The 14,252-nt window shown below is 47.7% G+C and overlaps 1 protein-coding gene across 2 annotated transcripts in view; it reads right to left on the reverse strand.

The window, feature by feature from the left end:
* LOC115470043 (inactive heparanase-2-like) overlaps positions 1–14,252 on the reverse strand; it is a 590,764-nt gene that overhangs the window by 450,775 nt on the left and 125,737 nt on the right. For both annotated transcript variants that reach the window (XM_030202917.1, XM_030202918.1), the window contains exon 3: positions 8,402–8,563. In XM_030202917.1, the coding sequence (XP_030058777.1) occupies positions 8,402–8,563 (162 nt within the window). The remainder of the gene's footprint in view (positions 1–8,401; positions 8,564–14,252) is intronic.

The following is a 14,252-nucleotide window of genomic DNA, read 5'->3' on the forward strand; positions in this document are numbered from 1 at the left end:
AGCTGGCTGAGTTTGGGATCCCCACCAGCTACCACTAAACATGTGGTACTGTTGGGTGGGCCTGAGCCCTAAGTGGGTGGGCCCCAGCCCACCCAGGCCCACCTCTGGCTACGCCACTGGTATACCCTGGAGGAAAAGAGAAACAGGGGTGATATGATACAGACGTTCAAATATTTGAAAGGTATTAATCTGCAAACGAACCTTTTCCGGAGATGGGAAGGCGGTAGAACTAGAGGACATGAAATGAGATTGAAGGGGGGCAGACTCAAGAAAAATGTCAGGAAGTATTTTTTCATGAAGAGAGTGGTGGATACTTGGAATGTCCTCCCGCGAGAGGTGGTGGGGATGAAAACGGTAACGGAATTCAAACATATGTGGGATAAACATAAAGGAATCCTGTTCAGAAGGAATGGATCCTCAGAAGCTTAGCTGAGATTGGGTGGCAGAGCCGGTGGTGGGAGGCAGGGCTGGTGGTTGGGAGACGGGGTAAGTGCTGGGCAGACTTCTACGGTCTGTGCCCTGAAAATGGCAGATACAAATCAAGGTAAGGTATACACAAAAAGTAGCACATATGAGTTTATCTTGTTGGGCAGACTGGATGGACAATGCAGGTCTTTTTCTGCCGTCATCTACTATGTTACTATCCAGCTTATTTTCGAAGGAGAAGGGCGGCCATCTTCCGACACAAATCGGGAGATGGCCGGCCTTCTCATAAGGCCGGCCAAATCGGTATAATCGAAAGCCGATTTTGGCCAGCTTCAACTGCTTTCCGTCACAGGGACGGCCAAAGTTCAAGGGGGTGTTTCGGCAGTGTACCGAAGGCAGGACAGGGGCGTGGTTAACAGATGGCCGTCCTCGGCCGATAATGGAAAAAAGAAGGGCGGCCCTGACGAGCATTTGGTCAAGTTTACTTGGTCCCTTTTTGTTCACGACCAAGCCTTGAAAAGGTGCCCGAACTGACCAGATGACCACCGGAGGGAATCGGGGATCACCTCCGCTTACTCCCCCAGTGGTCATCAACCCCCTCCCACCCTAAAAAAAAAGTTAAATATTTTTTTGCCAGCCTCTATGCCAGCCTCAAATGTCATACCCAGCTCCATCACAGCACTATGCAGGTCCCTGGAACAGTTTTAGTGGGTACTGCAGTGCACTTCAGGCAGGCAGACCCAGGCCCATCCCCCCCCCCACCTGTTACACTTGTGGTGGTAAATGGGAGCCCTCCAAAACCCACCCGAAATCCACTGTACAGTTGTGGGGAGTGGGTTTTGGGGGGGAGTTGGGGGGCTCAGCACACAAGGTAAGGGAGTAATGCTCCTGGAAGCAATTTGTGAAGTCCACTGCAGTGCCCCCGGGGTGCCCGGTTGGTGTCCTGGCATGTCATGGGGACCAGTGCACTACAAATGCTGGCTCCTCCCACGAAGAAATGGCTTGGAATTGGCCAGTTTTGAGATGGTCGCCATTAGTTTTCATTATCGGCAAAAACCAATGTTGGCCATCTCTAAGGGCGGCCCAAATGTTGAGATTTGGCCGTCCCCGACCGTATTATCGAAAGGAAAGATGGCCGCCCATCTTGTTTCGATAATACAGTCGGGTACGCCGCTTTACGGGGCCATCATTAGAGATGGGCCCGTTCGATTTATACCCCTCCACGTTACTATGTGGAGTGTATAAAAACTTGCTAAAAGCTGAATGCACAACAACTGGGACCTTGTCCATGCACAATAAAGGCAAAATATTCCTTCTTACTCCCTGAACTGAGAGCAAAACAGGCCTTCTTATCTCGAGCAGAGCTCAGGCCTTTCAGAGAGTGGATCCGAAACACGTATCCAGTTGTGGGGTAATTTTTTATGCTGCTTTTAACTCCTAACCCTTATTCACTTGTTCAAAACCCTTATTTTATCATCCTCACTTTAATATTCCCTTATCTCTTGTTTGTCCTGTTTGTCTGTCCTAATTAGATTGTAAGCTCTGTTGAGCAGGGACTGTCTCTTTATGTTCAAGTGTACAGAGCTACGTACGTCTAGTAGCGCTTTAGAAATGATAAGTAGTAGTAGTTTTGGGGGATCTAGGAATGCTGGCTTAGGCCCAGGGGTTAATTTCAAGTCACCTTTTTTTGTTACCCAAAATCCAAGTTGGGGTTAAGAAATGAAAGCCTAAGGACCAGATTCTTCCACCCCATCCATCATTATAGTTGGAAGGGAAACCTTTGGAGTGAGAAAACTGCATAGGAGTCTATGACTAGCAAGGAAGAACTGAGGGATAGGACCATGGGCGTAGACTGGGGGGGGGCGAGGGGGGGCAATGCCCCCCCAAACGCAGGGCCGGCAACAGGCAGCTCTCCCTTCACCCCACCCTCTCCCCGTTCCTTCTCCTCCCCCCCTGGCCCCCCCCCCCGTGAGCCGGCTCTCCTCCCTCCCTCCGTATCCGTCCCTCACCGACCTGATCTTCGAATCCTTTGCCTGCCCGCTAGGCGCTAGCGCTCTCTCCCCTGCTGGTTTGCGCTTTAAAAATGGCCGCCGAAACTTTCAGAGGCGGCCTCGCGAGAAGTCTCGGCGGCCATTTTGAAGCGTGAACCGGCAGTGGAGAGTCAGCGCTAGCGGGCCGGGCAGGTGAAAAATTCGAAGATCGTTGGTGAGGGACGGATCCGGAGGGAGGGAGGAGAACTGGCTCGCTGGGGGGGGGGGAAGGAACGGGAAGAGGGCGGAATGAAGGGAGGGCAGAGGAGGGTCACTACTGGACTAAGTGGATGGAGGGCAGGGGAAAGGAGGGCCACTGGATATGGGGGCAGGGGAGAGGAGGGTCACTGCTGGACTGGGTGGATGGAGGGCAGGGGAAAGGAGGGCCACTGGGTATGGGGAGAGGAGGGTCACTGCTGGACTGGGTGGATGGAGGGCAGGGGAAAGGAGGGCCACTGGGTATGGGGACAGGGGAGAGGAGGGTCACTGCTGGACTGGGTGGATGGAGGGCAGGGGAAAGGAGGGCCAATGGGTATGGGGACAGGGGAGAGGAGGGTCACTGCTGGACTGGGTGGATGGAGGGCAGGGGAAAGGAGGGCCACTGGATATGGGGGCAGGGGAGAGGAGGGTCACTACTGGACTAAGTGGATGGAGGGCAGGGGAAAGGAGGGCCACTGGGTATGGGGACAGGGGAGAGGAGGGTCACTGCTGGACTGAGTGGATGGAGGGCAGGGGAAAGGAGGGCCACTGGGCATGGGGGCAGGGGAGAGGAGGGTCACTACTGGACTAAGTGGATGGAGGGCAGGGGAAAGGAGGGCCACTGGATATGGGGGCAGGGGAGAGGAGGGTCACTGCTGGACTGGGTGGATGGAGGGCAGGGGAAAGGAGGGCCACTGGGCATGGGGGCAGGGGAGAGGAGGGTCACTACTGGACTAAGTGGATGGAGGGCAAGGGAAAGGAGGGCCACTGGGTATGGGGGCAGGGGAGAGGAGGGTCACTACTGGACTGAGTGGATGGAGGGCAGGGGAAAAGAGGGCCACTGGGTATGGGGGCAGGGGAGAGGAGGGTCACTGCTGGACTGGGTGGATGGAGGGCAGGGGAAAGGAGGGCCACTGGGCATGGGGGCAGGGGAGAGGAGGGTCACTGCTGGACTGGGTGGATGGAGGGCAGGGGAAAGGAGGGCCACTGGGCATGGGGGCAGGGGAGAGGAGGGTCACTACTGGACTGAGTGGATGGAGGGCAGGGGAAAGGAGGGCCACTGGGTATGGGGACAGGGAAGAGGAGGGTCACTGTTGGACTGGGTGGATGGAGGGCAGGGGAGAGAAAAGAAATGCTGGACATAGATGGAGGGGAGGAAAGAGTGAGGAAGGAGATGAGATGAGGGAAAAGGAAGAGAGGAGAAAAACTGCACATGGATGAAGAAAATAGGCAGAAGCTGAGGACCAGAAATGAAGAAGAAAGGAAGAAAGAAATAAATGGAAAGGAAGCCCTGGAAACGGAGTTAAGAGGACAGATAGCAGCAGAATCAGATACTGCACCAGCATGATCAGAAAAACAGTCACCAGACAACAAAGGTAGAAAAAAAATCATTTTATTTTCATTATAGTGTTTGCAATATGTTCACTTTGAGAATCAGGTGCTCAACATTAAAAGTTTATATTTACTTATTTATACCCCCCCCCCCCCCCAGGCTCTCTCCCCGGCTATAGCCAGCTCTGCAATTTGGGGGGGGCGCAGAGGGGGACTGGGGGGAGAGCCTGTTGTTAAACATTTGCCAGCACACCACTGCCTGTCGCCAAACCCGCTGCCTCTCTGATTCAGTGGCTATCCATTGGCAAACGAACACTGGTTATTCCCAAAAAAGCCAGCTCTTGCTCCCTTCCTTCCTCCATATTAGCATAATTTGCATATACATATATGCAAATGAATATGCTAATATGCCCCACCCCTTCCTTTGCCCCCCCCCCCCCCCCCAAATGAAACAGTCAAACTACGCCTATGGATAGGACATGTGCTCAGATTTGGAGTACCAAGGAAATTTCAACCTTTTTGTGTAGAAAATACCACATAGGTGTTCTCCCTAGGTTCAGGGAACTCAAAAATGAATGAGTACAGAATTGTTCACAGATCCTGAGAGGAGAGAATCTGCCTGAGAATCATTCCAGTGTTGGAGAAAGGATATAGGCTACTGATCATCCTGTCTGAAGGAGCTTAGGTGTGAGGAAATGCTCAGAAGAGTAGAATTAAGAATAATTTTTGAGTAGAGTTTCACCACTAATTTGGTGTTTTATTTTTGTCTCTTTGTATATCTGTGAAATAAAGGGTCATAGATCTGATATATTGCCTTTTTGTGACACAACCAAAGTAGTTTACATTTATTATATGCAGGCTTTCTCTGCTCCTAGTGGGCTCACAATCTAAGTTTTGCACCTGAGCAATAGAGGGCTAGATGATTTGCCCAGAGTCACAAGGAGCCACTGTGGGAACTGAATCCAGCTCCCTGGATTCTCAGCCCATTGTACTAAACATTAAGCTACTCTTCCACTCCACAGTTTAACTTATCCCTTTTAGCTTCACCCATTAAATTATACTTTTACCTATGGTACTGGAGTGATTTATTTCATTGGAACTGAACTGTTGGGGGCGATTTTGGAAGACAGACTGGAGGTAAGAACTTATCTGTAAAAGTAGGTCCTTGAGAGTCTGCTCTCTCCCTTTCTCTCACGACTCCAATATGACTTCTGTTTTTCATGTTTTCTAATGATCCGGTGGTGGGAGGTGGGGCTGGTGGTTGGGAGGTGAGGATATTGCTGGGCAGACTTATACGGTCTGTCCCAGAGCCGGTGGTTGGGAGGCAGGGATAGTGCTGGGCAGACTTATACGGTCTGTGCCCTGAAAATGACAGATACAAATCAAGGTAAGGTATACACAAAAAGTAGCACATATGAGTTTATCTTGTTGGGCAGACTGGATGGACCATGCAGGTCTTTTCCTGCCGTCATCTACTATGTTACTATGTTACTATGAGTACTTTAAGGAATTATCTTTTCAAATACTTGCTTTGCTCCAAGGAACATCAACATGTTTCATGCCATTCTAAAAGGGCCTGTGCTAATCCTGGCTCCCGTTGCAGGCCTCTAGTCTCTCCCATATCTCTCTATACCAAATTGGGAAGAATAATCCAAATCATAGTTATTTATGCTAGGTTCCACCCTAGGAGTTAGCTCCCAAGAAAAAGATGTAGGTGAGGGGACACTCAAGGAAGTTATGTAGTACTATTTTTAAAACAAACAGGAGGAAATATGTTTTCACTCAGTGACTAATTAAGCTTTGGAACTCACTGCCAGAGGAATTATCGGTTAATGTATCTGGGCTTAAAAGAAGTTTGGACAAGTTCCTAGAAGAAAAGTTCATAGTCTGCTATTGAGATAAACTGACCCAGTATGGCTATTCTTATGTTCTCCCTATTCAAATTACCTAAAACCCCAGTCACTCCTTCTCCCCCAGTCACTATTGCACCTCCAAAATCTCAGTGGTTAACCGGCAGAGGAAACGATGTCAACAGGCTGCCTGGCCCTGCCAAAGTCCTTCCTTTGTCGCGTCCCACCTCCTGTGATGTCAATTCCTGTAGGCAACTGCGACAGAGGAAAGGCCCTGGCAGGACTGGACACAGGCAGTTTGTTCACATTGCTGCCTCTGCTGGTCACCCGCTGGGATTCTGGAGGACTGTCAGGGGAAACAGAAGGAGATGCCAAACCCACAGGGGAAGGGAGGGGGAGCAGCAGAGAGAGACGTAGGACCCATAAGGAGGGAGAGAGATGCTGGACCAATCGAAAGATGGAGTTAGAGATGCCAGACCATGGGGGGCAGCAGTCAAGGTGCTAGAGGGATAGATACTGGCTTTGAGGTGGGGAGTAGGGGACAAGAGTGACAGAAAAGAGAGATAGGAAGAAATGCCAGTCCTGGGTAGGACTGCAGGATGAAAGGAAGGGAGAGGGGAGAAGCTGAACATGGGGAGGGACAGTGACACAAACACAGAGAATCGATGCTGGGCATGGAGAGAGCATAGAGACAGGGACACAGAGAAGCAATGCTGGATAGTAGACCCTGGAAAAAGAGTTAAGAAATAAAAAAGAAAACAGAAAAGAGACACTGGGACCAAAGCAATGCTCAGACAACAAAGATAGAAAAATGTATTTTTTCTCTGAATTTATTAATTGTAATATATCAGCTTTCAGAAATGTGCAGGGCCGCCGAGAGGGGGGGGACAGGGGGGACAAAATTCCCCGGGCCTGGACCTCCAGGAGGGCCCGGCGCCGCGCCGACTCCGTGGGTGGTATGGACAGACGGTCCCTCCCTCCCAGGGCCCGGGCCCCGCCCGCCGTCCCTCCCTCCGAATTTCAAAGGCTATCTCCTACCTCGTCCTCGTCGGGGTTGGTTACGGCGACAGCTGCCTGCATGCAGTGAAAAACGTGTGCGCGAGCCTGCACACTTTTCACTTCGTGCAGGCAGCTGTCGCCGTAACCAACCCCGACGAGGACGAGGTAGGAGATAGCCTTTGAAATTCAGAGGGAGGGAAAGCGGGCGGGCCCTGGGAGGGAGGGAGGCCTTGGAATTTGGATGGAGGGAGGCCTTGGAATTCGGACGGAGGGAGGGGGGCCTTGGAATTCGGACGGAGGAAAGGAGGGAGGGAGGGGGGCCTTGGAATTTGGACAGAGGGGAGGGGGTGGAGGGGGAGAGGCAGTGACCTCGGGGGGGGGCGCAGTGACCTTGGGGGGGCGTAGTGACCTCGGGGGGGGGCAGGGGCGGCCTTGTCCCGGGCCCGGCCCAGTCTCTCAGCGGCCCTGGAAATGTGCATATCTTATATTTGAGTCTATTTCTATTACTACAAATCAGGCATTCTATATAGGTGTGAAGTGTGTTTTCCTTTTGAAGGGCTCGTTTACTGGAGCTCTAAAGGGGTTTTCTGTTCTCTGCCCACATTCCTGTCCCCACTACCTTGGAAGAGATGGTGTTATAGGGGGCCCATTAAAACTTTTCCACCAGGAGCCCACTCAGTCCTAGCTATGCCACTGATAACCACATTTCTGGATGGAAAAAAAAAAAGAAGACTAAGATATGTACAACAGACTGATTTTCACCATTTTTCAAGTGTAAGAGTTAGGACCATCAATGGATAAAGCAGCTGGTAGACAGCATCCTGGATATGGGGTAAAGCAGGGCCCTCTCCAAATTTACAGCCAATCCAGCTGCTAAAGGCATATTCAAAGCAACACATGTAACTAAAATAAAATCTTACCCTCCACACACTCTCTCTCCCTCACTTCATCTCTTCTCCCCAACACACTCTCCACCCAAGACTCTTTTCTTCAATTATATACATTGTTGTAACACTATTATTACCAGTCTGAGCCTTCACTTGCCTCCCCCCCCCCCCACTTGTCCCAAACTACTCCAAGTCATTTTCATTCCCCCCCCCCCTCCCCACATTTTCAATCTCCCTCATCTTTCCCCCAAATCTACTTTTCTTTTCCCTTCCAGCATCATATGCCTCTCACTGAATTTGAGCTACGTGGTGTCCAAACTCCTTTACTGTTCACATAGTTTTTTTGAGAGTAACATAGGAATTTGCACACAGTGTGGCTCAAACTCACTGAGAGCTGTGCAGTCCTGAAGGAAAACAGAGCAGCTGTTCTGGAGTCAGTGCTGACAGCAAGCCCCTGGCTAAGGAGGGGGAAGAATGTGTACTGGGAGAAGAAGGGGACCCACACTTGAGGTCAGTGGGGCTGCAGCTGACTCTCAGGCCTTATGATGAAGAACACTGACCTAAATTGTTCATTAAATTGGTTCATGTACAGTAATTTAAAAGTACATTCAGTTGATAAGACTTGCGCCACTTTGTTACTTATCTCAGTACTCTTCTTCAGTAGAATATGAAGTCTTACCTGTTAATGTCAAGTTGCTATAGGTGTTTGAGAACTGCTCCTTTAAAAGAACTAAGTGCATCTGAGCTGCCTTTTCCCTTTGTAGTTCCAGCATAGTGCCTGGGTGCTGCGCAATGTTGCAACCTTTTTGTTTGTCCAAAGAGATGTCACTACGTATGATATCTATGTAAACAAAGAGAAATATAAAGAAAAATGTTCTAAATTCCACCAGAAATAGCATAGTACCTTAAACCCTGTTTTACATGTGTAAAAGGCCACATAAAATTACCCCACAGGTTACACATGTAAACTTGTGTATAGTGACGAGAAGCCCACCTGCATGTAAGTATGATGGGGGCATACCTTGGAAGGAACATTAACAGAGTCATGAAGTTCATGAAGTTTATAAAATATGCACCAATCCATGTACTTTATACCTGTGTTCATCTACACCTGCTCCTAACCAGGTATAAATGTATATGATTGTATTTTAGCCATGATTTCTGCAGGTTCTAAAAGGCTATTTTATAAAGATGCATAGTTACCTCTATTGTAGTAAGACAGGCACCTACTTGACTTCTACACATAGGCAACCTGCAATTAGCTCACATCTTTTTCAATAGTAGCTAGTTATCAACCTGTCCCCAGAGGGCTTAGTCTCAGGGGCACTTTTACTAAAGGGCATTAACCTGTAATGCACACTTAGTGTGGGAAAGCAAAGTTGCTCACCTATAGCAAGTGTTCCTCAAGGACAGAATGACACATATTCTCACCTATGGGTGACGTCACCAATGGATCCCCAATGTAGAGACAATCCCCAGCATTCTTTTACTTCAGAATTGTTTGGTAACATCCACTACACATGCACATACCTTCCCACCCACAGTGCTAAGGTCACATAGCTAATGAAATAGCTGATAGAATATAACCCCAGGACATCTGCTACAGGTGAGTAACTTTGCTTTCTCCAAAGATAAGCAGGACAGCATCTAATTACACATGGGAATCCCTAGCTACCAGGCTGTCTAAAAAAAAAAAAAAGAGGAAATAGACAGTAAGAACATAAGAATAGCCATACTGGGTCAGACCAGTGGTCCATCTAGCCCAGTATCCTGTTTCCAACAGTTGCCAATCCAGCTCACAATTACCTGGCAGAAACCCAAATAGTAGCAACATTCCATTCTACCAATCCCAGGGCAAGCAGTGGCTTCCCTCATGTCTATCTCAGTAGCAGACTATGGACTTTTCCTCCAGGAACTTGTCCAAACCTTTTTTGAACCCAGATATTTATTTTTATTTTTTATTATTTATTTGTTACATTTGTATCCCACATTTTCCCACCTATTTGTAGGCTCAATGTGGCTTACGTAGTACAGGAGAGGCGTTTGCAGATTCCGGTGAGAACAAATACAAAGTGGTGTTGTGGTAAGATAAAGTTCATGTGGTCATGTGGCGGAGTGGCCTAGTGGTTAGGGTGGTGGACTTTGGTCCCAAGGAACTGAGTTCAATTCCCACTTCAGGCACAGGCAGCTCCTTGTGATTCTGGGCAAGTCACTTAACCCTCCATTGCCCCATGTAAGCCACATTGAGCCTGCCATGAGTGGGAAAGTGCAGGGTACAAATGTAACAAAAATAAATTAGGGAGACGTGTATCAGAAGAGTTGAGTTTTGTCCATTACGTGCTTTAGTTTTGTTGTGTTGTAGGGATCGAGCATTTAAGTTGAATCGGTGGGGTATGCCTTTTTGAACAGGTTAGTTTTTTGTGATTTCCGGAAGTTTAGGTGGTCGTACGTCATTTTCAAGGCTTTTGGTAGTGCGTTCCACAGTTGTGTGCTTATGTAGGAAAAACTGGATGCATAAGTTGATTTGTATTTAAGTCCTTTGCAGCTTGGGTAGTGCAGATTTAGATATGATCTTGTTGATTCTGATGTGTTTCTAGTTGGTAGGTCGATGAAGTCTGTCATGTATCCCAGGGCTTCACCATAGATAATTTTGTGGACCAGGGTGCAGATTTTGAAGGCGATGCGTTCTTTGATTGGGAGCCAGTGTAGTTTTTCAAAAGGGGTTTTGCGCTTTCAAATCGCATTTTTACGAATATAACCCTAGCTGCCGTGTTTTGAGCGGTCTGGAGTTTCTTTAAGGTTTGTTCTTTGCATCCTGCATAAATTCCATTGCAGTAGTCTACGAGACTTAGTACCAGTGGTGTGCTGGAGCCGGCTCGCACCGGATTTGCAGAGCCGGTTGTTAATTTGTGAACAATTTTGCGAGCCGGTTGTTCAGCTCAGCTGTCAGCAGGGACGGGACAAAGTTTTTTTTTTTCCTCTGGCTGGAGGCACGCATCACATGCCCGCACACACCAGCTGTCACCTGATATTGGTGGCAGGCTGGCCCTGCCTCCTTGTGCTGGTTCCAGTGGCGTACCGAGGGCAGGGGGGGCGGACCGCCCGGGTGCAAACCAATATCTTCTGCAGTCCTCTTGCAGTCTTGTTCTCTCTCCACCTCGCCAATGCTCCCTTCCTACTAGTGGCTCCTCCCAGCGCCTCCTCTCACTCTCTCTCCGCCTCTCCAGTCGAGTCCCGCCCGTCTGCTACTTCACGATGCCTTCCTCCCCCTGCGGCACCCTGCACACCAGTGAGTGCGCCCTTCGCTTGTGTAATGGCTCCTGCAGCAGGTGTTTGGCTCCTCTGGCTCTGCCCGCGACCGCACGTAGAGCCTTGCCGCCTTGCCGCCTTCCCTTCTGCTTCCTGCACTGCTAGTGCACAGACAGTCCTCCACACGATCACACCCCTGCCGGCCACCAGCTATCGTCATCCAGTCCTCCTCGTTGGCAGAAGAACGATCACTTAAGTTCCAGCCAGTCAGGTAAAGGCCCCGCGGCGCAATCTAATATTTATTTATTTAAATTGACAAAAAAAAAACATAAAATGTAAAAAGGAAGGACGGGGGGGGGGGGGCAAGATAGCTTAATAATAATAACAAAGGACACTACTCTGGATGGGAGAGAAAGGGCAATGGCAAAATGGGCACGAATGGCTAAATTTCAGTGAGGATATCCCGTTTCCTGATGCCTGGGTTCGTCTTAACTGTTGTTGTTGTTGTAATCTACCATGGGAAGCCTGGTGTTATAAAGTTGATGGAATATTGAAATTAAATGGAAGTAGAATTAAACTCTCCTTTCATTGGGGCACACATGGAATTAGATGTTCATCTGTTTTGTAGAAGTTTACCTTTTTACACAAATGGATTATTCTGTTTTGAACATGTTTCAGGGGGAAGTGGTTTTATTAGTCAAAATAAATATTTTGTTTCATGCAGATTTCTTTTGTTTATACATAAATGGGCTATATAAGCCCCTAATGCAGCCCATATTGGTTTTCTTATATTTTTTTCTTGTGATAACTTATACTGTGCCAAAACTGAAAACTCTTATCTCTGTCTGGTCAGTAATAAAAGGAGCTCATTGTGAGCAGGGCAGGCTATGCCCGCAGAGAGAGCCTGTTGTTAATATTTTACCAGCTAACTCTCTCCCTGGGAATAGCCAGCTCTGCAATTTGTGTGTGTGGGGGGGGGGGGGGCGCAGAGGTGGATGGGGGGGTGCAGAGGTGGATGGGGAGAGAGCCTGTTGTTAAAAATTTACCAGCACACCACTGCTTAGTACCATTGATTGTATCAGGCTGCGGAATGTTTCCCTCGGGAAGAATTGTTTCAGGCGTTTAAGTTTCCACATTGAGTGGAACATTTTCTTTGTTGTGGATGCCGCTTGGCTTTCTAGTGTTAAGTTGCGGTCTATTGTAACTCCAAGAATTTTCAGACTGTCTGATATAGGGAGGGTGTAGTCTGGAGTGTTGATGCTTGTGGAGTTGTCCGTGCTGTATTGGGATGAGAGGATGAGACAGTGAGTTTTTTCTTTATTGAGTTTTAGTTGAAATGCATTTGCCCATGAATCCATGATGTTCAAGCTGAGATTGATTTCGTTGGTGATTTCTGTCAGATTGGTGTTGTACGGAATGTGTATTAGGACATCATCTGCATATATGGAAGGGTTAAGGCCTTGGTTGGATAAGGACTTGGCTAGTGGGGTCATCATTAGATTGAAGAGTATCGGTGATAGTGGTGATCCTTGTGGTACTTCACAGTCTGCTTTCCACGGTGGTGATATGCTTGAATTTGATTTTACTTGGTATGTTCTTGTGGTTAGGAAGCCCTTGACCCAGCTAAGTATGTTTCCACCAATCCAGAACTTGTCTAGTTATCTTATTATTATGTTATGGTTTACCATGTCGAATGCACTGGACATATTGAATTGGAGTAGAAGGATGTTTTTGCCTATTGCTATTTCCTGTTTGAATTTGGCTAGGAGTGTGATTAGTACTGTCTCAGTACTGTGGAGGGGGAAAACCCTGCCTGTGATTCGTGAAGTATTGAGTATTTGTTTATATAGTTTGTAAGCTGTTTGGTTACCATGCTTTCCATCAGTTTGACTGCCATCAGGATCGATGCTACTGGACGGTAGTTAGTGATTTCATTTGCTTTTTTCTTGGTATCTTTTGGTATCGGGGTGAGTAGAATTTTGCCATTTTCCTTAGGGAAGAGACCTTGCTGAAGCATGTAATTTAGGTGGGATATGAGGTCTCCTATGAAGCGGTTAGGGGCGGATTTCATTAGGTAGCTGGGGCAGATGTCTAGCTTACAGTGTATGTTGGAGAACCTGCTGATCACCTGGGTAACTGTTTCAACGATAAGGGGGGTGAAATTTAACCAGGTCCGGTCAACCGGGTATTCTCCAGTGGTTGGGTCCAGCTCGTTAAGGAAGTTTTCGATGTCGGTGGCGTTCTGAGGTAGCGTGTTGCGTAGGTTTAGAATTTTTTCGTTGAAATACTTAGCAAGTTCGTCTGCAGTTGGGGTGTCTGTATTCGTTGTAGTGACCATGTTGGTGTCTAGGAGCTTGTTCACCAGTTGGTATAGTTTCTTTGTGTCTTTGTAATCTGTCCCTATTTTAGTTGTATAGAATGATCTTTTGTCTGTCTTATTGCGTATTTGTATTTTCTTTGCATTTGTTTCCATGTGTTAAGTGTATGTTCATTTTTTGTTTTTCTCCATGCTCGTTCGAGTTTCCTGGTGTGTGTTTTTAGCTTTTTCAGTTCATCATTGAACCATGGTATCGATTTGTGCTTGCATGAGGTTCTAGTTCGTAAGGGTGCTATTTCATCTAGTATGCTTTTGCATCTTTTATCCCATTCTTTGAGGTAGTAAATGGAGTCTGTTTGTGTTGACCATTCGTTGTTGTATATCATTTGCCAGAATGTTTCCGTGTCTACTTGACCTCTCGTGCTGTAGGATGTGTGTTCTTGTGTTCGTTGTGAACCCTTCCTCTGCCACTGTAGGCACAGGTTTAGTTTGTAATGGTTGGACCATGATATGCTAACTGCTTTTACCACATCCTCCAGCAACTAGTTCCAGAGCTTAACTAATCATTGAGTGAAAAAATATTTCCTCCTCTTTGTTTTAAAAGTATTTCAATGTAACTCCTAGTCTTTGTACTTTCTGAAAGAGTACTGAATCGATTGACTTCTACTTGCTCTACACCACTCAGGATTTTGTAGACCTCAATCATATCTTCCCCTCGGCTGTCTCTTTTTTCCAAGCTGAAGAGCCCTAACCTCTTTAGCCTTTCCTTATATGGAAGAAGTTCCATCCCCTTTATCATTTTGTCACTCTTCTGTTGTAATGGTATCAGTTTATTACTGAAATATGTAGCATATTTGGTGGATTATATATATACACCAATATATTTGTGCAGCTCTTAAAAATACAATGCAGCAGAACTGGCTTTCATTCCAAAAGCCCTCTCCCCTCTCCCTTTGGGGAATAT

Source organism: Microcaecilia unicolor, chromosome 5, assembly GCF_901765095.1.
Source record: "Microcaecilia unicolor chromosome 5, aMicUni1.1, whole genome shotgun sequence".
Taxonomy (NCBI): domain Eukaryota; kingdom Metazoa; phylum Chordata; class Amphibia; order Gymnophiona; family Siphonopidae; genus Microcaecilia; species Microcaecilia unicolor.